We start from the raw sequence: 22000 nt of genomic DNA on the forward strand, positions 1-22000 counted from the left end.
GTCTCCCTGAGCCTTCTCCTCTCGAGGCTAAGCAGTCCCACCTCTCTCAGCCTATCCTCGTACCACACATGCTGCAGTCCCTTCATCATCTTTGTGGCCCTTTGCTGGACTCACTTCAGTAAAGTCCACATCTCCCTTGTACTGGAGAGCCCAGCACTGGACACAGTATTCCAGATTTGGTCTCACCAGTGCTAAACAGAGGGCAATAAACATCTCCCTCAACCTGCTAGCTATGGTCTTCCTAATGCAGCCCAGGACACTGTTGGCCTTTTTTGCTTCAAGATGGCATTGCTGGCTCATGTTCAACTCGGTGTCCACCAGGACCCCCAGGTCCTCTTCTGCCAAACTGTTTTCCAGCCAGTCAGTCCCCAGTGTGCACTGGTGCATGGGGTTATTCCTTTCCAGTGCTGAACTTTGTGAGGCTCATGAGGAAAGAGGCAAAATTATTTTTAAGACCTCACATTCTCATGAATCTGCACTGGGAGAATCATCTTATACATTTCAGGATAACTGACTACAGCCTTGAAAACCTATTCTGAAGAAACAGTTCAGCACCTCTAGTAAAGCATCCACAGTAAAAACAAAATTAAAAAAAAAAATCTGCATAGTGCTAGAGAGTAAAGTTCACCTTGAGCAGGGAGGTTATTTATCATGAGCTACCCTTTTGTCTGCCTTTATAATTTCCACTGGTAAAGGTGGAAATGTTTCACCTTTCTCACAAGTTCTCACAAGTTCTAGTGTCAGATCACAACATAACAGAGGTTCATCAGCTAGAGAGACCTTCAGCAGCAACCCTAGTAAAGCAAGCTCCAGCATCTGGGTGGATATCAGAGTTACTCTCCCTATTGTGACTGCTGCTGATTTTAGTTTACACTGGATGCGAGAACCCGTCACTAAGAAATTGTACAGTGCTGAAACACAGATGCCAGCTGTAGCTTAAAATTTAAAAACTGAGTGTACCAAATTCATTAAGGGCCCAAATCAATGTCTGAAACTTAAGCCCTATTAATAATTGTGCAACACTTTATGGAACAAAGTCAGTATTTTGTCTGGGAACCTAATGTCTCAGATTTCAGCTCCACGACTGCCATAGGGAGATGCCAATTCCTACCCTATCCAGTGCTGAAGTTCCCACCATGCCAGTCCTGGAAAAGAGCAGTCCTACACCCAGCACTGAACAACCGGTCAGGATTAGAAGCGGAGGCAATGTCTCAAAGAAGTATGCGCTCGCAGCAGTAGCCCATTATCACGTAACAGATGAAGACGAGAGAATCTTTGTGGCCAATTCTTTCCTCCAAATCAGAGGACTGGTTTTGGGAGGCTTGTAAGGCTGACAAAAGTCTGACTGAAGGCATTAGTACAACTTACCACCACACCCAAAAAAAAGATGATCCTGTTTTGAATGAGCATTGATTTCTGTTTCTTTCATGGTTTTGCCCACGTTCTGGAAAAGTTTTCAAATGAGAGGAGACAGGCGTTCCTGTAACCTCTTACAATCATACAGTTCAACAAAATTTATGGGTTTTTTAATATATGCAGATATTAACACACACAACACTTACAAAGTAACTTCATATTAATTTAGTCACAGAAGCCACAGCAGTAGCCATTGTCAGCACAAGCTTCACATCTTCCATCTTCTGCTTTTTAAACATTGAAAATGACCATTTAATAGGAGATATTCAATCCAGATCCATAGCAACAATGAACTCTTGCATATGTCCTGTCCCAGACTTTAAACCATGAAAGCTTCTGGCCTGCTTTTTCCTTAGCGGGCACATCAGTAATCAGAGCTGTGTCTTCCCTCAACACTTCTTTTCCTACCACATGTCCCAGTAATCCCAAGCTCATTCCTTCTATGGTCTCTATCCTTCAAATTTGCTATTTTTACCTTCCCACAGTCAGGCCCCAACACCAATCCTCCCTTAACTTCTTTTACTGCAGGGACATAATCCAGACTTGATCTCCCCCACCTGCTAAGCCTGCTGTGGCTTGCCACATACCTCTACATCAGCTGCAATGAATTCTCATCAGCTCTTTTAAGCAGAGGAACTGCTGCCTGACTCTGGAGCAAAAATACCATTTGCAACAGAATAAAAGTTTCTGAGGAAAAAAAAATTGTAGTAACTTAGAGGGCAAGAACACTGGCACGAATTATCAATGGTAACTAAATTCAGCAAACAGCTTGGGAGGTAGCTGTAGAAGAGGTTTATAAGAATTAGAAACATAATTCTAATGCCACAAACGTTAAAAGTTATCCTACCAAGTTATCTGACTGCTAAACCTATGTGTAACAAGACTCCTGTGTGTAACACAGGATTAAATCTGGGGACTGGCTGGCAGAAGAGATGAACAGGGAGGGAGGAGTCTCTTGCTGCTTGGAAGAAAGTGTCAACAAAAGGGGCACTTATGCAACTGCTCCCAGTGAAGATGGCTGAACAGGGATCTGCATGTTACGGAGCAGCCATACAGCACAATAAGGGCAGAAGCTGTCAGATAATATAGGAACGCATGCACTAATCTATAAAGATGATATTATTCTTGGTATCTAGTAATTTCCTTCACGTAGTTTCAAGCAGAAAAATGATCAGACTGTGGATTATCTCCAGATCTTTCCACCATTTCATTTCTGTCCAAACATTGTTTAAACATTTTACCCTTGCCTAAGCTCTGTGCAATTCTATCCTGACTTGTAATCCATATAAACAATTTTACTGCCCATTTCCTTACTATATTTATTTCGCCCTATGTGCTTTTCTTGAAGTACGAGTTTATAAGGGTAAGAGGATAAAGGAAGAAGAAAGCAAGAAGTCACTGCTGCCCTTCTATTAGTGCAACCTGGCCCATAAGGATGGGAAAGACACTGCAGTACTGTAGTTTACCTAATATTTTAAATAGATCGGACTTCTCAACTTTTTGGTAAGTTTTCCCATAAGATTTGTCTCCATGAAATTGCTCCCCTCAAAATTCTTTTAAAAATCACTTTTTTAATGAGACCCACAGTCATCAGGAAATGACTGTAAACATATTGAGCAATTGGGAAATTCACCATCTCTTCTGTTGCCATACAGAAGGAAAAGGCCCACTGAGCATTGCAACTCCGATCTTGTTCACTGATGAACAAATGCAGATTAAATGCACAACCAGATATGCTTTGCAAGAGGATCAAGAGAATACAATGAAACAAATGCCAAAAACCAGCATATCAAAATCACAGCAATACTTAAGCATGCCACAGGCATAAATGTCAAGAAGCAGATAATGGAATATAAATCATGAAAACTTAGCTAGAGCCAGACTGCCAAGCTGTGCCTGTAAACAGCTAGGCAGAAAAAAGAGTCTAGAGTTTATCTACCTGTGTCTTAAAAGGAAGAAGTCTATACACCTTGAAATGACCATAAATGCACTAAGTGGAAGAAGAGTTTACAACTAGTAGGGCAGAGGTTTTGAAGGATGATAACATGATTTTACTCTGTGGGGCAGGAAACAAAAGATGAAGTTTAGTTTATGGGTGAAGAAAAAAAAAGTTTTGGTTTTTTTTTTTCTTCCCTAGAATTCACATAAAAAACATCATACACATATACTGTGTGCAACTGTACAAGAAATTAAACACAGCACCTTTTTGGCCACTAAAAACAACAAATAGTTTTGATACACTTGCACAACTTTCTGCAGGAAATCTTTTTGCTTCCCTGAACTCCATAAAGCCCTCTCAGCCACATGACTCTTCCATCACTCTTTCTCACTGTTAATCTTCAGTTTTCCATCCCTTATTGCTCCTTGAATACTTTCCATAGGCAGTAAACCCAGGATATTTTAGCTAAGAAAAGGTCTGGAAGTGAGAGGAGCTCAGCATTTGCCTCCCATAGTGAGCACTGAAGTGACTCATGTGCTCAAATGCTACTCAAGACAGACATTTGAATGGGTACCAAAAATCTTTGGGAGTCAGCACTTGAAAGCATATGTTGAAGCACAGTTCAAGTGAAGATTTTTAAAAGTTTCAGAATAAACATGAACATGTAGAGAATATCATTTTTCTGCTGCTTGTTTTTTCATCTTCCACTACTGGCGATGCTAGAAGTCTAAAACTAATCTTGTTTTGCATTATTGCTGATGATTTCATAAAGAATCAGTCTTCATCCCAGAAGTGTAGAACACTTCAACAAAAGTCTGGGCTTAAATGCTCTGGGACTAAGACCGTTACAGTGGGAATGATGAAGGCATTAAGTGCTTCGTTACATGAAAAAGGACAGCATATTTACATATGTTGAACAGAAACCCTGCTCTGACCAGATGTTTCAAACAAGAAAATATTCCATTTACCATTTTCAACATGGGCAAGTCTGTGCATGAGAGGCAGCCACACAAGGCACTGAGGAGGTGGATCAGCCATCAATGTGTCTAAAAACATGTTTAGCATGATCTTTTTCTGCAAAGAAAAGAAAAATAGAACTTAATTATAAGAAAAATTTCAATTTTGTATACCAAAACTACTTCAGCCTTCAAATCTGTCTATGACTCAACTTCTGTCTACCAGGAATATTTCATATGCTATAAAGAGATAAATATCACAACTTCTTTGCTCAGGGAGTTTCAGTCTACATTAGGCAAACAGTAACACTACAAAGAAGGTATTAGTATACACATGATATAATCGTACAAAAATAAGTGACAAACAGATGAACAGAAAACTCAAAAAAAATGGAGGACTAGTCAGTCAGGATTAGTTCCTGAGTTGCAGTTAAAGAGTCTTATTTTGAAGAGGAATAGAACAAATGTGAGCGGAGGTTATTTGACAATGTAGAAAACGGTATTTCAAACATACAGACAGCACTGAAAAAGGTAGACGCACATAAAAGAGTAATTACAACTAATATTCATACGTGATCCATACAGTAAATGAATTTTTTCTAAAAAGGCAAAATAAGAAAAAAAGAGGCAAGGGGAGAACTAGGCTAAGATTTTAAAAAACTGTCAATAAAAACAAAATTGAAATTAAATCATTACGAGAAGGAAGTCAGGCATGTTAAGAGTAATATTTTCTAAGGCTTCAAATTCAAGTGAGCAAGAGAAAATATCTGCTGCAAATACAAACAGATGGAGATAATTGGTAAGAAAAACAGCTAAGAATATTATGGATACAAAGAAAGAATATGTTGGCTTTTGCATACAATAAGCTAGATGCTTAAGAACTTCTCACAGGCAGAAGACCAGCTGGTCAGATGGCACTTTTTTCTCACCTTAGCATATGGCAGTGTTACTCCAAAGAGCATCCACAACAGGGAGGGTAAGCAGAGCTAGAGGAAAAGCCAGTCTGGTTTTCTAGGAGCTGTGAAACTAACTGTAGCTTTCACTTGCAACTGTCATGCCAAAAATGAAGGTGTTTTTTGTTTGCAGGTTTTTTTTGGTTGTGGGTTGATTGTTGGGGTTTTTTTTGTTTGTTTGGTTTGTTTGTTGTTGGTTGGTTTTTTTTTTTATTAAACAGAATGTTTAAATTTAAAGCATCAATATTTTCATGATTAGTGGCAAATATATATATCTAATACCTCTGCAGCTAACTACCCTGGAGAGATAATATGGAATTATAATTATCTATCCCAGTTACCATTAAGGAAAATTCTAAGAAATATTTAATCTTACTTCTTCTGACTTTTATAAGGTGTCCTTGTTCCAGTCTCTCTGCTTAGTAAATGAAAACTTTTCCTGAATATTTAACTGCTCTTACAAGACAGTCCAAGAATTTCCTTTGCCAGATACAACATCAGATGCACTACCTGGACAAGAACGAATGCCTGGATCTTGCCTGGCAATCCCAGCCTTCCCTCCTCCTCAAAGCCAAGTCATCTTTCAGGCTATTAATAACTACACACAGTCAACCTGCCTTCCCCTCTCTTTGGCTGAAGAAATCCAAAATCTTTTAACAAATGCACCTCTCGGTAAGGCCACGAAACACTCTAAATATGCTGAACCAAGCCTTCTGATAGAAGAACCACAGTTTTTAACTGGGAATTAACTGATAGTGGTATGCAATGTCTGAGACCACAAAGGGCCGCTCACACAACCAGAAACCACTGTGCTTATGTTGTTAAATGGCAGCAGCATCTGTAGTAGATGTGCAGACTGTATGTTTCAAATTTTAACACAATTACCAGTTACTTACTTGTATCGGTATTGTACAACTTTATCAAAATGCCTCCAAAGTTCCCAATTTTGCCTTGCCTCTCATCTCTCATACTGTTTCATATACAAGAGTATGAAGGTTACTGCAAATAATAAATACTGGTCACAGACAGACAAGTTTTCTGGAGACAAGACACAGGATCCATTACACATCACACCTATTTTTAAAAAGTGTAAAAAGGAGGATCCTAGGAACTACCAGTCAGCCTTACCTCCATGCCTGTTAAGGTCATGGAGCAGATCCTCCTGGAAAACATGTCGAAACATACAGAAGACAGGGAAGTGATCTTATTGCGGCCTTTCAATATATAAAGGGGGTTTTATGAAATACGGAGAAAGACTTTTTACCGGGGCATGTAGTGATAGGACAAGGGGTAATGGTTTTAAACTTGAAAAAGGGTAGGTTTAGTTTAAATTGGACATGAGGAAGAAATTTTTTTGATGAGAGTGGTGAGACATTGGAACAGGTTGCCCAGAGAAGTTGTGGATGCCTCACCACTGGAAGCGTTCAAGGTCAGGTTGGATGGGGCTTTGAGCAACCTGATCTAGTGAAAGACATCCCTGCCCATAGCAGGGGGTTGGACTAGATGACCATAAGAGATCCCTTCTGACCCAAACCATTCTATGATTCTAAGAGTCTATGATTAGAGAGTGGTATATGAGACAAACAGCGGTGGAAGAACCTAAACCTAGCAGGAGAGTTTCTTCCTGCTATAGGCAAGGATGTTCCTCAAAATAAAAAACAGGTTCCCTTTAAGCATGGAGAACCTTATGAGTTGTCAAAGCCTGTGTACAGAGTGATGCAACTTCCATGTAATTCACAAGAGGGCAGTCGGGGCACAGGCTTTGTGGTTTTTTCACCAATACAGGTAGGATATTTTGCGACCAATTGACCAAAAAGAATCACACAGCATTATCACTGCTACATCTTGTCTGTCTGGGCATAGGCATTCTTGGTAATGGCTGAGTTGACAGGAAAGCAAACCGCAGTCTCCTTCTCCTGGAAATTATGAATGTGTCAGAGTAGAAGCCTAGATAAAGCCCTTTTTTGTCACTGGTCTGACATTTCCTACTGAGTTCAGAACCCAACCATGGAGCAACCCAAAAACATCACTCAATCACCATTTGTGATGCTACAACAATCAAATAATCTTCCAAGCAGGTTCCAAGAACATAAACTGAACATTAGTAAATGTGAAGGCACAACCAGTTGTGAGGGTCAAATGCTCCGCAGGAGAACAAATGCATTTCTGCATAGATGCTCTCTGTAATCACCTGCTTACTCTCTATCCTATTTTAATAATTGTTTTTACCAATTGCTGTTAGCATACCTACTTCTCTTAATAGCTCTGTAGTCTCAGATCTTCTTGCAGGTGGTGCAGTGGCAGATTTTACCAATGCTATTCTTACATTTAGAAGACCACCATAGGCTTGCTTCAATAGCAAAAACTCAGTCAGTTTTATTGTTACACTGCCAACATGCTTGTTTCAACAAGATGTTAATGCATATATTTCCCCACAAAATACTGGCACAAAACCACATCCTCTGAGCCAACACAAAGATATGCAATTTTTAACTCTGCAGTGATCAAAACAAGTTACACCAATCTAAGCAGTTGTGTATTAGACCCCACCTGTATCTCTAACTGTCCTGCATCTTGTGCTTAAACTGCAACTCTGTCAGAGTATGCTTACACCATCCTTTATACACAAGACCATCCTGTTCTTAATATTCTTATTAGTCGCTTTAATAAGACTGTACATCCTGACCATCCTTCTGACACTGTTAAGCTTGTGCAGTCAGTTCAGCTACCAGCCATACCATCCAAGAAGCCTAAGTTAGCCAATGCTTTAGCAAAGCTTTCATGTGAGTAAGGTACGCACAAACCAATGCCTATCTAGGCCTGCTTGTATAGTTTGTGCTGCTGAGTTTCAACAGCAGTTTGACTGTACAGAAGCCAAGCTCCTGGCTCCTAAGTCTCCAAGGTGAACTTCTCAGCTCAGTAGAAATTAAACTGCTCTGTAAATGACATATAAAGCGGACACACCTCTGCAATGACAGGGCAGGCTGTGCCATAAACACAGAAAGATTCTGACTGAGGCAGGGAATGTCATGGTGATACATCATCTCTAACAAATAGATGGACTGTAGCCAAGTGAACAAGTCTTAAGAAAAGTATGACATGATACCTTACATCTGTGGAAGCCCCCACTTGACCTAGAATAGTAAATTATTACTGGAAACTCTTTATACATCTGGAAGCCATCACAAAGAATGCAGCTCTTGCCAAAAGTATCTCGATAAACTCCATTTTGTGTGGGCAACAAGTTTGAATTATTCTATCCGTGACCCAAGAAATGAAAAAGAGCTGTGGAGCGTATACAATCACTGACACTTCCTTGCCTGTCTGCCCTTTCACCACTCAGACAGCAGTAAATTATCGGCCTTTGGCACCTGAAAGAAGTGGCTCCCAGAACCAGGACCTCCATGGGTAAGCCAGGAACCACAGCTGGCCAGGAAGGATTTGTCTCTTGGCAGTTTAAATAACACTAGGGAATGTTCCTGGCACTAAAACTCAATCATGCATGCTTTTATGTTATTAAACCTGTGCCTGGTTTAACCACTCACTCTCCCAAATGATTCCAGCAGCCAGATCAGGTGTTAATATCAGCTAGGAATCATTTTTAATAAACAGCTTCCATGTAACCACCCTGCTTGAGGGAATAAGAGAGTTTAATAGCATGGATGTGGTTAGACCATTCCAGTTGGCCTTAGGACCACAGAACAGCTCAAGGCACTGTTTAGTTAACTAGTACAGATGTAGCTTGAATGTCCATCATGTCCACAGCTTTATCAATGCCATCTGGAGAGAATTTTAGCAAAATGATAGGCTGTAAAAGGAGAACATCACAGAAGTACCTTTGGGAAGCTTATTTTCAGATCTGGGAGGCATAAGAAAATGGAATTAAATCTAAGACATTATCTATCTACTTCCCAGGACCTGTTTGTTTCAATGTTTTCAAATCAATGAAAGAACTGTCTTGGGGTACAGTGTATATCTGGATTAATTAAAAACACATTACTACAAACCTGGCCTTACACTAGGGATTTTGTTTTCCTGAATAAAATGAGAGCCAAGGAATTTCTAAAAGTGAATCAATATGAAGAATCAGCTTTATTGTTCATGGGAGCCAAAGTCAAAGAGTGCTAAGACATGCTGCAGGCAAGCCACGCGCAAATCACAGAATCATAGAATCATTTAGGTTGGAAAAGACCCTTAAGATCATCGAGTCCAACCGTTAACCTAGCACTGCCAAGTCCACCACTACACCATGTCCCTAAGCACCACATCTACACATCTTTTAAACACCTCCAGGGATGGTGACTCAACCACTTCCCTGAGCAGCCTGTTCCAGTGCTTGACAACCCTTTCTGTGAAGAAATTTTTCCTAATATCCAATCTAAACCTCCCCTGGTACAACTTGAGGCTGTTTCCTCTCATCCTATCACTTCTTACTTGGGAAAAGAGACCGAGACCCGCCTCGCTACAACCCCCTTTCAGGTAGTTGTAGAGAGCGATAAGGTCTCCCCTCAGCCTCCTTTTCTCCAGACTGAACAACCCCAGCTCCCTCAGCCGCTCCTCATAAGACTTGTGCTCCAGACCCTTCACCAGCTTCGTTTTTCTTCTTTGGACGTGCTCCAGCCCCTCCATGTCTTTCCTGCAGTGAGGGGCCCAGAACTGAACACAGGACTCGAGGTGCGGCCTCACCAGTGCCCAGTACAGGGGGGCGATCCCCTCCCTGGTCCTGCTGGCCACACTATTTCTGACACAAGCCAGGATGCTGTTGGCCTTCTTGGCCACCTGGGCACACGGCTGGCTCGTATTCATGGGCAGTTACTATACCCCACTTGGCTACCATGGTGAGATTTGCATCAAGTATCTTAGAAATCTCAGTCAACTGTCAAAGTCTAGCTCGCTACACTAGCCTCTCTTTATGGTTAAGAGAGAAATGGTCACCTCCAGAGTGTCGGCTTCTGAACATGACAAAAACCCCGTGCCCATTGCCTTTGCAGGCAACGGAAAGGGCACGTAGAGCTTAGAATCCAACGTCTGACTTCTACAGCTCCGTAGTGAGGCCGAGGTTTTGCATTCAACAGCACTGCCACTAACATGAAACTTGATTTGATTGGATCAGTTTACCTACGTGCATAAACAGCTTGCGCTGACATAACAGAAAGGGTGGCATGTCCGTGGGAACAAGTATGGCCCACAAATGCCTCAGCCAGTATGGAAAAAGAAAAAAAATATTTATTAATTACACTATTAGTAAAACGAAACACTGTCCTCAGTAACTCACAGATGATCTGGAGCCCTCATCATTTCCTAAATCAAAGGCTGGTTCCTACTGTGCTGTATTTCAAGTATACTGATTGCTATTCAAATTTAGGAAAAGTGGCTATAAATTCTAAATCTAAATACTTCAGAAATATTTTTTCTGGAACGTAATCATGACCAGAGTCTAAACATTTAATTTTAGGCCTAAGATTATCTAGGTTCATGTTTACAGTTGATTTAAGGATTATTTATACTATTTACATTATCTCAAATCAGAAACAAATCCTTGGAACAATTAAATTACAACTAAAATGCATAAAGAAATAAAAAGCTCTTTTTAAGATCATTACTACAACATCTATTCCAAACATTACATTTAATGGAAATATTTTGGAAAAAAACAGCTATATCAATAAGCACAACAGTGAAATTGATTTAAAAATAAACTACACATATATAAAATAAACTATGTGTACAATAAACATATTTATTTTGTACAGACCCAACCAACTAGCAAGTGATTTGTTGACAGTAATACTCTTAACATACTGAGAAAGCTTAAAAAAAAAATCAAGGGAAAATAGTAAAAATGCTGTTTCATGTTTTAGAATAGAAATAGATCATCCTTGCTGTTGTTCTGATAGGGAACAGAAGTGTCTCTTCAAGGAGGGGGAACAACCTAAAATTGTACAAAATCCTTTAATTGCCAAGAACCTAGACATACTATTTTAAATTATTCAGACTGTCTTAAAACTGCTTAGTTTATATAGCACATATTACCACCACCCTCCCCCCACCCCAAACCCCATACAAACTACAACCAACACAGCCAGTGGACTTCTGAAGAAAGCACGGTATTAACAAGCAATACAAAAATCCTGTTTTGTTAACTCTTACTTGTTGTGGGAAACAGGTCCGTACAGAATGCTCTGTGTATCCAAAAGAAGGCCCCTCAAACACAGCTGTTGGAAGTTTTAGAACTTCTTTCAAAAACTGATCAAACTTTGTAAATATCATTAGTCCATTTGAATCTGATATTTGAGAGAAAATATCTGTAAGAAAATATAATAAAACCCTACAGTAAATACATGCTTACTACAGAAAAGAAAAAAAATTTCAATCCATTTAAACCCCAAGAAATTTCTTTTTGTTTTATTCTGAACATAGTTTCTTATCACTTGCTACCAAGAAAAAAAATTATAAATGAACGTATTCAAACATGCTATCATATAAATCTTCCTGTTTCCTCCACTCCATCTCACCCAGTCTTGAGAAAAGATCCTGCCAGTACATTAACTGTAATAGCAAGAAAGCAGAGGCTAGGAGGCATTATAAAAGTTATAGAACATTAAATCTTCAAGCTTATGCCTTCAAAATAAAACTACATAAAATCCTCTGAGGAGTCTCCTAGAATTAAAAACATTGTAAGAATCACAAAGTCAAAACTGGCAAAAATCCTGGTAAATCTGGTGCACATCAACAGCACGTTGAATTTAAGTAACACAGCATTAAAAGAGAGCATCAGACGTAAAGTAGCGAGAAACTGGGGTGCAATGACCTCCATCTCCAAGGCTAAAACACATGAGCCATGCAGCTGAGCGGATGGGGAAGAGGAAATCTGATCTTATTTTGTATCAGAGATGCTACACACACTGAAGAGCTAGAATAGGAACTTTTGTCCTTACACAAGAAAAACATTTGTGATAAGACGAGGTGTGCTTTTTAATTAGCTATGTGGGGCTAAATGTATTTCTGAAACCAAAAAGAGAATCGAGCAAGATGTTCAGCAGTCCTGTGTATACATGGAAAAAGAAAGGTAGGGAGGGTGGTCCCAGAAGGTGGCAGGGAGGAGGGCAGTTCTGCAGGTATTTTCACTCCCACGCCATGCTCCCAGCTATGGGCATGTGGACAGAAGGATGTCTCCTGAGCCTCCTGCTCAGGAGTCCCTCCATCCCCTTACTGCACAGAGCTTAACTCCTCCAACCCCCCTGCTCCAGCCATTCCACGAGACCAGCCCAAAGCTCCCAGCTCTCATGTCTCAGGAAAGGTAAAAATATAGGAGAATATGTGTAGATAGCATTATAAGAAAATTATTTCATAAAATATTAGGACAGCTGCATACATGTAAAGCAGAACTGTCCCGGGATCAAAAACCTCATTGGAAAAGACAAATCTCTCAAACAGCAAAATTGGGTCTCCGAGATACTTGCAGAGTCAGATTACTCTATAAAGGAAGATTTGTCTAATAAGAGCACTAATATTAGTAAGACCTAATATTTTCCAAGGTGTGACAGATACCAGAATTCTTCACTAACACTGAATCATCTATGAGGTTATTTAAGACACCATCAGTAATTAAACATCAAAAAGGATATGTCGACAGAAAATAAGCTTAATTTAAGTGACTAAAACTAGGTCTGTAAATAAAAGACTATTTCAGCAAGGCATATTTGTAGTAAACCAGAGAAATTATTCCAATCCCCTGGATGAACGAGCTCACAAAGAAGCCTACAATATCTAAGTTAAGGGTGATAAAGCTATCTGGAATTTGTATCACTGGCTAAACAGACAAGCTTGAAGTGAAGGTCAGAAGCCCTTGTTGAATAATCTTACAAACCATATTAGGGAGGGGGGGGGAGACGAAATGGGGGTCAGGGAGAACGCTGTATTTTAGAAAATTAAGCCAAGCAGAGAAATTAAATTTAAACTGAAAATTGAATGTGCAAGAAAAGTCAGGATCAAAATGCACACAAATGAACACTATGGAAACAACTAATACTAATTAGAGAGCCAAACTTCCAGAATCCTAATCCATTCGAGAACAGAATCACTCCAGAACTGGCAAATGCACAGAAACTGAAGGTCTAGTAATAAATCTGTCAAGGTGGGACTGGTAGAACATGACTGGAACATGACAGTACTTGTATTTAAAAAAGGACGGAAATCTTCTGGGTATATACAGTCTATTAATCTGATCTGAACAGTATGCAAGATTTAAAAGATTTTAAAGAGAAAGTAATTAAAGCTATGGAAATAAATTGAAAATGAGATAAAATAGAACAGGCTATATCAAGGGTAAATTAAACAACAAAAATAACCCAAACAAACCCTACTAACCTATATCTTGCAGTCATAAAAAAAGTGGGTTTATAGTCAAAGTAAAGTTGAACTCATTTACACAGGGAACTTCCACATGGGAAATTACCAGTGAAATTGGAAAAGATAAAGATTAGTAGGATATAATTATATAGTCATCTGCCCTTTTAAAGGGCAGTAAATTACCCTCAAAGAGAAAACCTCAAGCAAAACAGAAGCTAACAATGTAATATCTCAAGAGCTCACCTCAGGGTCACAACAGGCACATGCTAAGAGTTTCCTGATGACAAGGTATTATACTTTAATTCTCATATAAAATTTAAGTTTGATGCTACTATGCTATAATTTTATTTTTAACCAGAGAGAATAAAAAAATTTAGAACTACAAAAAGCACTTCTCGGTCCCCAAAATACCAATGTAAAATGGTACTTGTGCAACTCACTATTTCCTTTTTTCAAAAGTTTGTAGTAAAACTTTTACATTAAGAACAGAACTCATAATATCATGTTAAACCTGTCCAACAGCTCCCTTGAGAGCCTCTTTTCAGTTGCTTATAACTGCCAAAATTGACTGTTCTGTTTTCCAATCAAGGCGTTTGCCTGATGCTTTGTACAGTTTCAGCTGAAGGCTCGACCATTTTTCCAATTAAGTTAAAAAAGCAACAAAAACCTGGCACCCTCATTTTCTAGAGTCTTGACCTTGAGTGTATCCTGTGTCTCAATTCCTATGAAGCTGTCAATTTTTATTGTACAAATTCCTAAAATATTTGTTAAATAGCAGGTTTAGTATCGGTAAAAGCCAAGAAAATAAATTTAACAGATGAATTGGTTTGACTGTGCTTTTTGGATGTGTATGTGTGTGCAGGTTTTTTTCGCATTAATCCAAAGTATGTATTAAGATCAAAAGGACAATCCAAGGAAATACAGGCCAGTCAGTCCCACTTCAGTTGCTGGGAAAATCATGAAGCAAATCTTCTTGGTGCACATTCCTGCATACAGGAAAGAAATGGATCTACCGAGGCTAAATCACACCTGACCAGCTTGATTGTCTTCTGTGATAAGATGACTGAATTTGTAGGTATCATCCACCTCAACTCGAGCAAGGCTTTTTACTTTTTATTTCCCCACGACATTCCAGTATCCAACCTGGGATGTCACAGTCTGCATGGGTGAACAACCGGATGGGTGAGTAGCTGGTTGGATGATCAGGCTTGGAGGGTAGTGGATAATGGGTCAAATTCTATATGGAGGCCAAAACCAAGTGGACTACTGCTGGAATCTGTCCTGAGACATGACCTGCTCAACATGTCTATCAATGATCTAGGAGAGGTACCAGAGTGCACTCTTGTCAAGTTTGCAGATGATGCCAAACTGGGAGGACCAGGTGATACCCTTGAGGGCAAGGGCTGCCATCCAGCAGGACCTAGACCAGCTGGAGGAACAGGCCAGCAGAAACTGTATGAAATTGAAAAAGAACAAATGCAACTTCCTGCCCCTGGGAAGGAAAAGACTCCGGCAGTGATCCAGGCTGGGGACTGCCTGGCTGGGGAGCAGCTCTGCTGGAAAGGTCCTTCTGGGTTTTGAGATCACAAGCTGAACATAAGCCAGCAGTGAGCTCTGGCAGCAAAGGTGGCCAATATCATCCTGGGCTGTAGAAACAGGAGCTCAGCTAGTAGAGGGAAGTGATTTTCCTCCTCCACTCAGCACTTGTCAGACCTCTTCTAGGTATTGTGTCCAGTTTTGGGACCCCCAGAATCAGAGAATTGTTGAGAATCACAGAATATAAAAGACAAACTGAAGTGAGCTCTGTAGAGGGCTACAAGGATGGTCAGTACACTGGAGCACTTCCCCTATGAGGGCAGGCTGAGGAAACACCAATTGTTCAGTCTGGAGAAGATAAGACACTAAGACCTAATAACACCACCCAAACACCTACAAGGAGATTACGAACATGCTTTTGGAGGAAAATTTAGTGATTAGAGTTTGAGAGCTAGGTATCAGAGAGGTCCTAAGTCTGGGACAGATACTGGAGAGACCAGAGGATCTAAGAGGCTCCAAGGACCAGCTACAAGACAGATGAGCATCTAAAGCCAGTCACTGGAGAGATCCATACTGTACAGGCATGTGCATATATGTATATATTTATGCCACTAACAGGCTTTCATCCTGATCAGGCAGAAGGCAGGGAACAGAACAAGGTCATTGGTGCTGTTCGTGTTCACATGGGTATCTTCTGTCATGTGGCTGCGTGTGCGTGTTCCTACTGGGAATGCATGCTTACCCTCACCACTGGTGGACTGGGGACATGACACTGCAGCAGCCTTACCTCTATCAGATCAGCAGATGTTGTGGCAACTCCTAACATTTGTTATAAACAAATGAGATGTAAGAAAGCCTGTATGCAATCGCGCACTGAGCTTGTTCAGTTTGAATAGATGGGATACTACAACAAACCACATATTATTACTACTGCTACTTTGGTCCACTGATTAGGACCAAAACAAGTAACTCCCCCTTCACCCCCACTCCTCCAAAAAACAAAAATACCCTCTCCCCAAAATCAAAACCTCACAATCAGGCTAATTCATCTACAGCAGATTAACTTTCAGGACCTTTATTATGTGAAACCTAGTATTTAGCACACATTATTGTATGAATTTTCAGGGTGAACTTTAGTAAGCACTAAAGGCTTACCAGAGCCAGATGGTGAGAGGAAAAAATGAGCTAGTGAGGCAAGGGAGCCAAGGAGCACCACACAGGTAGAGCCAGTCATTAGGGAAGTCAGACAGCCCTTAAAATGAGCAGGATGGAGTCTTGATTACTTGAAATTCTGTTTGCAATTTACTTGCAGAAATGACATGGAAGGAAGCACTAATTACTTCACAATCAATCTACTTGAATGCCAAAATGAAATCATCTGAATCTACAAAATTTGACATTTTTATACAGCATTTCTTGGGCTTAAAAAGCTATGACAAAAATCATAAAGTCCATAGCAGTAGGCTGGGTTTACAATTCCTACCTTGCACACCATGTAAAGAAACTCCTTTGCAAGGAGTATCGTGTCACAGGAAATAATCTTTTCCAGAGACAGCAAAGCGGTATCATTGAACAACTCCCATTTCATATGTGCTGTCAGACACTGTATGGACTGAAAAACACTCCATTTGTTCACATTTTCAGAATTTAAAAAAATAAGACTGTACATATGCAAGTACAGAGACCAAGTTACTATCATTCATATCAATTATGAGATGAGAAAAAAAAAATATATTTACAACTTCCAGGATTTCCAGAAAGCCTTGCATTCCAGCTGAGCCGGAGCTGACAACCTGCTTAGGAAAGGGAGTGGAGGCAGTGCAGGAGCGGGGGTGGAATCAGGGGAACAAGTAAACTGGAAACAGAAGAAGTTCAGTGATGAAATGGGTCAGTAATCAGACACAGGTGGGAAAGACAGGAAAGGGAAAAAAACCAGGACAGCATATTCATAACAATCAGAAGAAGAAATAAAGAATATGAGAACAGCTGAGGCAGATCAGATCAAAAGTCTGTTTATCCCAACAGCATATGGCTCAGGCAAGCACGTTCCCCAGAATATTCCTCCACTCACTGAGAGTATCTTTGCATTCAGCAACCTTTGATGAATTTGCCTTCAGTGAAATTGGTTCAAGGAGTAAAAAGTTTGATACCAACAGCATGCTTTGGTTAAGTTTAAAGAAGTATTGGTTTTTGTTATTTCAATCTGTCACTGCTAATTTCAGTTACTGCCGTTTAGTTCTTGTACTGGAAGGGGAAAGGAACAGCTGTTTTCTATTCACCATGTTGCTCTTGATTTTATAGAACACTACCCTTTTACCACCATTTTTCTTTCCAGTTTGAAGAATCCTGCTCTATCTAGTTGTTCTTTGTACAGAAAGCTTTCTCTACCTTTGATGATCTCTGTCGTTCTTCTCAGAAAAGATGTATCAGAAGTGGAAAGGGCAGAGTACCAGATGGGGGGTACTAGAGCAGTACTTACTCAAGGCATAAAGACACCATGGATTTATACAGTGCCTTTACCTCTCTACTTTGTTCTTCACATCCTTCCCCTCCGTAACATTTCTTATGTTTTTTAGCCATTACTAGAGTGTCAACATCTTCATAGAAGTATAGCTCCAAGATCTCTCCTCTGAGCAACACTTTCTTAGCTCACCTTTCTGTGCATCACATTAGGATTACACTTCACTCCTCCAGCATGCACCACTTCACATATATTCACACTGAATGTCACCTAACATTTTATTTCACAGTTACTCAGTCTTGTCAGATGATGCTACAACTCTTCAGTCTATTTTAGCTTTTACTACACTGATCTACTTTGTATCAAATTGTCCCCTTTCACTGTATTTTCCAACATCATTTATGACCATGTTTAAAACAGTTTAGGTCCAGCACTATCCACCAATCTCAATATACAAAAAGGATCTTTATTGTTCCTTTTTGGTTCCTTTTAGACAGTCTTCTACCTGCGCAAAGACCCCACCTTTCATCCCTTTCATCAAACTTTTAAATCTCTTTAAGCATTTGATAAAGGACCTTCCTGAATGACTTTCAGAAATCCAAGAAGTCTGTAGCAGAAACAGAACTCCTTTGTCCATCTATCTTTTTTTTTTTTTTTTTTACCTCCTTTAATGAACTCCTGTGGTTTTATAACGCATCCCTTCACAAAAGCCATTTCCCTCAACAATAAAACCTCATTTATCCATGTGGCAACTAATTTCACCCTTTATTACTAACAGCTTGCCCAGACATGTCAGGTATACAGGCTCGCAGGTCCCCACATCTTTCCTCCCAAACTTCACATGACATTTTCTTCTTCCCATTCCCTAGCCCCTTAGAAAGCTTTCAGAAAGACAGGTAACCAACAGTTAATAGTTCAGCTATTTTATTCTTTTCTTGAGTTCTGGTGATACTCAGAAACTGATTCCGCTAACAATACGACACACTTGCTCTCTTCTCCTCTGCCCCCAGAAGGTTTACAAGATCCTGGTATCCTGAATCTCAGATCTTCTCCCACATTCCACAGAATGCTGTCCTATGGCCTTGTCTGAAAAGTCAATGGCCTAATTCTATCCTGGTTCAGAGAAAGCTTTTCCCTCCTGCACAGATTTCCTATACTCCTAAAATCTCAATTCCAAATTAGCCAAAAGCCCCTTTTCCTGGACAATCCTGTGCTGAGACTCTGCCTCCATGTCTAACCTTGCACGTGGCACTGTGAGCATTTTATAGAATAATAGTGAGGTGGTTCCAGTCCAACTAAGCAGAGACAACAATGAGCACATGAGGGGACAGAGGAGTATCCAGAAGCGACAGAGGAGTGTCCACAGCAGACGGTGCATGTGAAGAAAGTGCCATGACCATACAAAGCAGTGGCAAATCAGCATTACCATTACAGTTATGGATAAAGAAATTTTTCTTTGTCAGTTGACTCGTAAGATATTGTACCTGACAGAACAACAAAAAAACCCTCACCAAAACCAGGTTTTAAATAGGTGTGGTCAACAGTTAGTGCTCTGTCATAAGAACTAGCCCAGAAACATCAAATGGTGGGAAGTCAGTGTGAGTGACATAGTGAAAAGGCAAGGAGAGGAACTGAGTTTTAACATTGAATTAAAAAAAAAAAAAAAAAGGACAGAAGTGTTACTGTCCAAAACATGTCAAATTCAAAGTCACATGCTCTTTGAAAATGATACTCCATATCCAAAGAGAAGTGCACCAAGAAAAAAGGGACAGCAGATACTGGAGAAAAGATCCCGGAAGTACAATGCAATCTAAAGGTCAGCTGATAAGATACAAGAAAGAATAAGCAAAAGGCATGACAACCAGAATATAACAAAGCTATAATAAGCAGCACTATTCAGTGAAAGTAGTTAAAAGCCTTTCCTTCAACATGTATTAACGTCAGTTAAGAATTTTTATAAAGAAGAAAGTTACAGTGGCAAAGGAAACAGGAGCCAACAGAAGAAGAAAAAAGGAAGCTTCAAATGCTACGAAGAAAAGCAGACATTATGAAAAGACAGAGAGAGAAAAGTACATTAAATGCACAAATTTTAAGTTTTAAGACTAGACACACCTGTTAAATAGGACTATTAAATAAGATGTCCTTAAGGTGAAAGCATCTTAACTAGCCACCTTTTGAATCAATAACTTGAGGCTTAATATAGCTTCCAGAACGATATCTAGGTCTTTGTCTGAAAACATCAAAAGTTTACTGATTCCTGTAACATTTAATTCCAGTGGTTAATTGCCTTTTCCACTAAAAAGGTCACATTGCCATTTTCTTGATGTGTTTCAGTACTGTCTTGCTAATTCTAGAAATAATGCTCCTTTTCTGTCCCAGGCCTGTACTGAACTGCTCATATACCGTAACCTCCTCAAATCTTACCTTAATTGAATCCAAAATGTAATCTTTTACTGAGGAGATACAGTCTCTATCTTTTCCCCCCAGTATTTGATCTTGCACATTTTATAGAGGTAATTCATTGGTTAAAAATGCTTAAGAAGTCTTAAATATCCTCTGTCATATATGCCTGTCCCCTTTACTTAACACTAATCTTTAGTCACCTGCAGCTTTGTTTTTAATCGGACAGTTTTATAGTTACTACCAGATTAAAAAACCCTGCATTTCCTGGTATTGAAACATGTGCAGCCTTAATATTAATATGTGCATGCAATTATTTCTCACTATTTTTCAGACCTTGTCATGTAGTTTAATTCAGCACACTAGTATTTCACATCGCTAGTTTTAAAGCAAATATAATAAAGAAGCGTAACAATGTAGAAAACTCTAAAGAATTATTTACAGTGAATGACAACCATGGAGATTAGGAGGAATTAATTATTACAAGATAACTTTCACAAAGGGAATTTAGGGTGAAGTGAAAAAGACAAGACCTGAACAGTAAAAATCTGGCACTGACAGTAAGATTAACTTCCCAACTTTTCAGGGTGGAAATGAAATGAAGGAACACCCATAACAACAGTACACCTTGGCACTAAGATAGAAAGAAGAACAAGAATTACTACTAAAGGACAAAACCAGTATTTATGGATATCACTGATTCTCTACTGCTATAGCAGAAGACTCATGGAAACAAGAAAAAAGGAAGTAAGATTAAGAGAGAATGAAAGAGTTAAAAAATAAGAACTGAGAAGCTGGAATTACAGAATGAGAAGACGCAGAGAGCACCTCAGATGAAGGAGAAGATATACAGAAGCCTCCCAACATCCTCAAAATAGGGAAAATGGCAACAAATTTGACATTACTATCCGAAAAATCAGACCTGAAGTTTTACATTTAAAGAAGTGCCCAAGCATTTCAAAATAAACAAATGTACTTGTAAAGCCTACTCAGTAACAAACCCGGTATGTTTTATGGCCAGCAGATGGCATGTGTAACAACAACATTAATATAGCAAGCTTCATTTCAGTATAAAGATCGCTGAATAGACAAAGAAGTTAGCTTTCAGAACTTAATACAATAAAACATATGTGGCCAGTAATGGAAAGAAAAATATTTCATAAAATGGTTTGATTTTCTTGAAAATACTTACATCTTAGTTTGTCCAGTATTTTACCGCCACACATTGTTGCTAACATAGCTTTCACTGAAAATACCGTCAACTTCCCATGGCCCTCACTGTGAAAAAAAATTACACAGTAAGTAATCGCTACACAGAATGATAAGTAACAAAAGTACTTGAGGCCTAGGAAGGAAACGCATAAATGCCCTCCATTAACTACTAAGATGTGCCAAAACTATTTAATATAACATTAAAACAGTGATAACACTAGTATTTTTAATATATTGGAAGAGTTAACAAGTGTCTAATCGCAAATCAAATTTTCTTGCACAATTATGAAAAATGCACAGATAAAGAGACTACCATTCGTCTTGTTCCTCCCACAACTGTCCTATAAAAAAGTAATGTGTTAATTTTTTCCATTAAAATACATCTGCTCACTGTAATACATCTCATTTTTTCCTCTGCTACCCTGTTAGTTGTTTTAAATTTTTACTCCTTGATTTAAACTCTGATGTTGAAATACACATTGCATTCTAAAAATAGTACAGTAATTGATAGCTAATGGAGAAGTTGTACAATATCCTGAATGTACCACATAGTACAGGAATAATGTGAAAAATGTTTTATTCTACTTTAAGTTAATAAAGCTGCTGTACTATCAGAAAAGATGGCACATTTGGGGAATAATTTTCTAGTATCAGCAAGAGAAAATGAATTTGTCTCTATGGAAAGTATGAAAAGCCCATTCAGCACTGTATGACATGTAGAAACAGCTACGTGTATTATTCCTGTTACCAGAAAGAAAGATAAGGATGAAATTAT

At 39.2% G+C, this 22000-nt stretch overlaps 1 protein-coding gene across 8 annotated transcripts in view; it reads right to left on the reverse strand.

Annotated features, from left to right (window-relative positions):
- DTNB (dystrobrevin beta) overlaps positions 1 to 22000 on the reverse strand; it is a 214487-nt gene that overhangs the window by 164480 nt on the left and 28007 nt on the right. For all 8 annotated transcript variants that reach the window (XR_008238481.1, XM_052809547.1, XM_052809548.1 and 5 more), the window contains 3 exons: positions 21206 to 21291; positions 11415 to 11569; positions 4324 to 4429 (listed from right to left, as the gene is read on the reverse strand). Coding sequence is in view for 7 of the 8 variants with exons in the window: in XM_052809547.1 (XP_052665507.1) it covers positions 4324 to 4429; positions 11415 to 11569; positions 21206 to 21291 (347 nt within the window). In the remaining variant the exon portion in view is untranslated. The remainder of the gene's footprint in view (positions 1 to 4323; positions 4430 to 11414; positions 11570 to 21205; positions 21292 to 22000) is intronic.

Source organism: Harpia harpyja, chromosome 15 (assembly GCF_026419915.1).
Source record: "Harpia harpyja isolate bHarHar1 chromosome 15, bHarHar1 primary haplotype, whole genome shotgun sequence".
NCBI lineage: Eukaryota > Metazoa > Chordata > Aves > Accipitriformes > Accipitridae > Harpia > Harpia harpyja.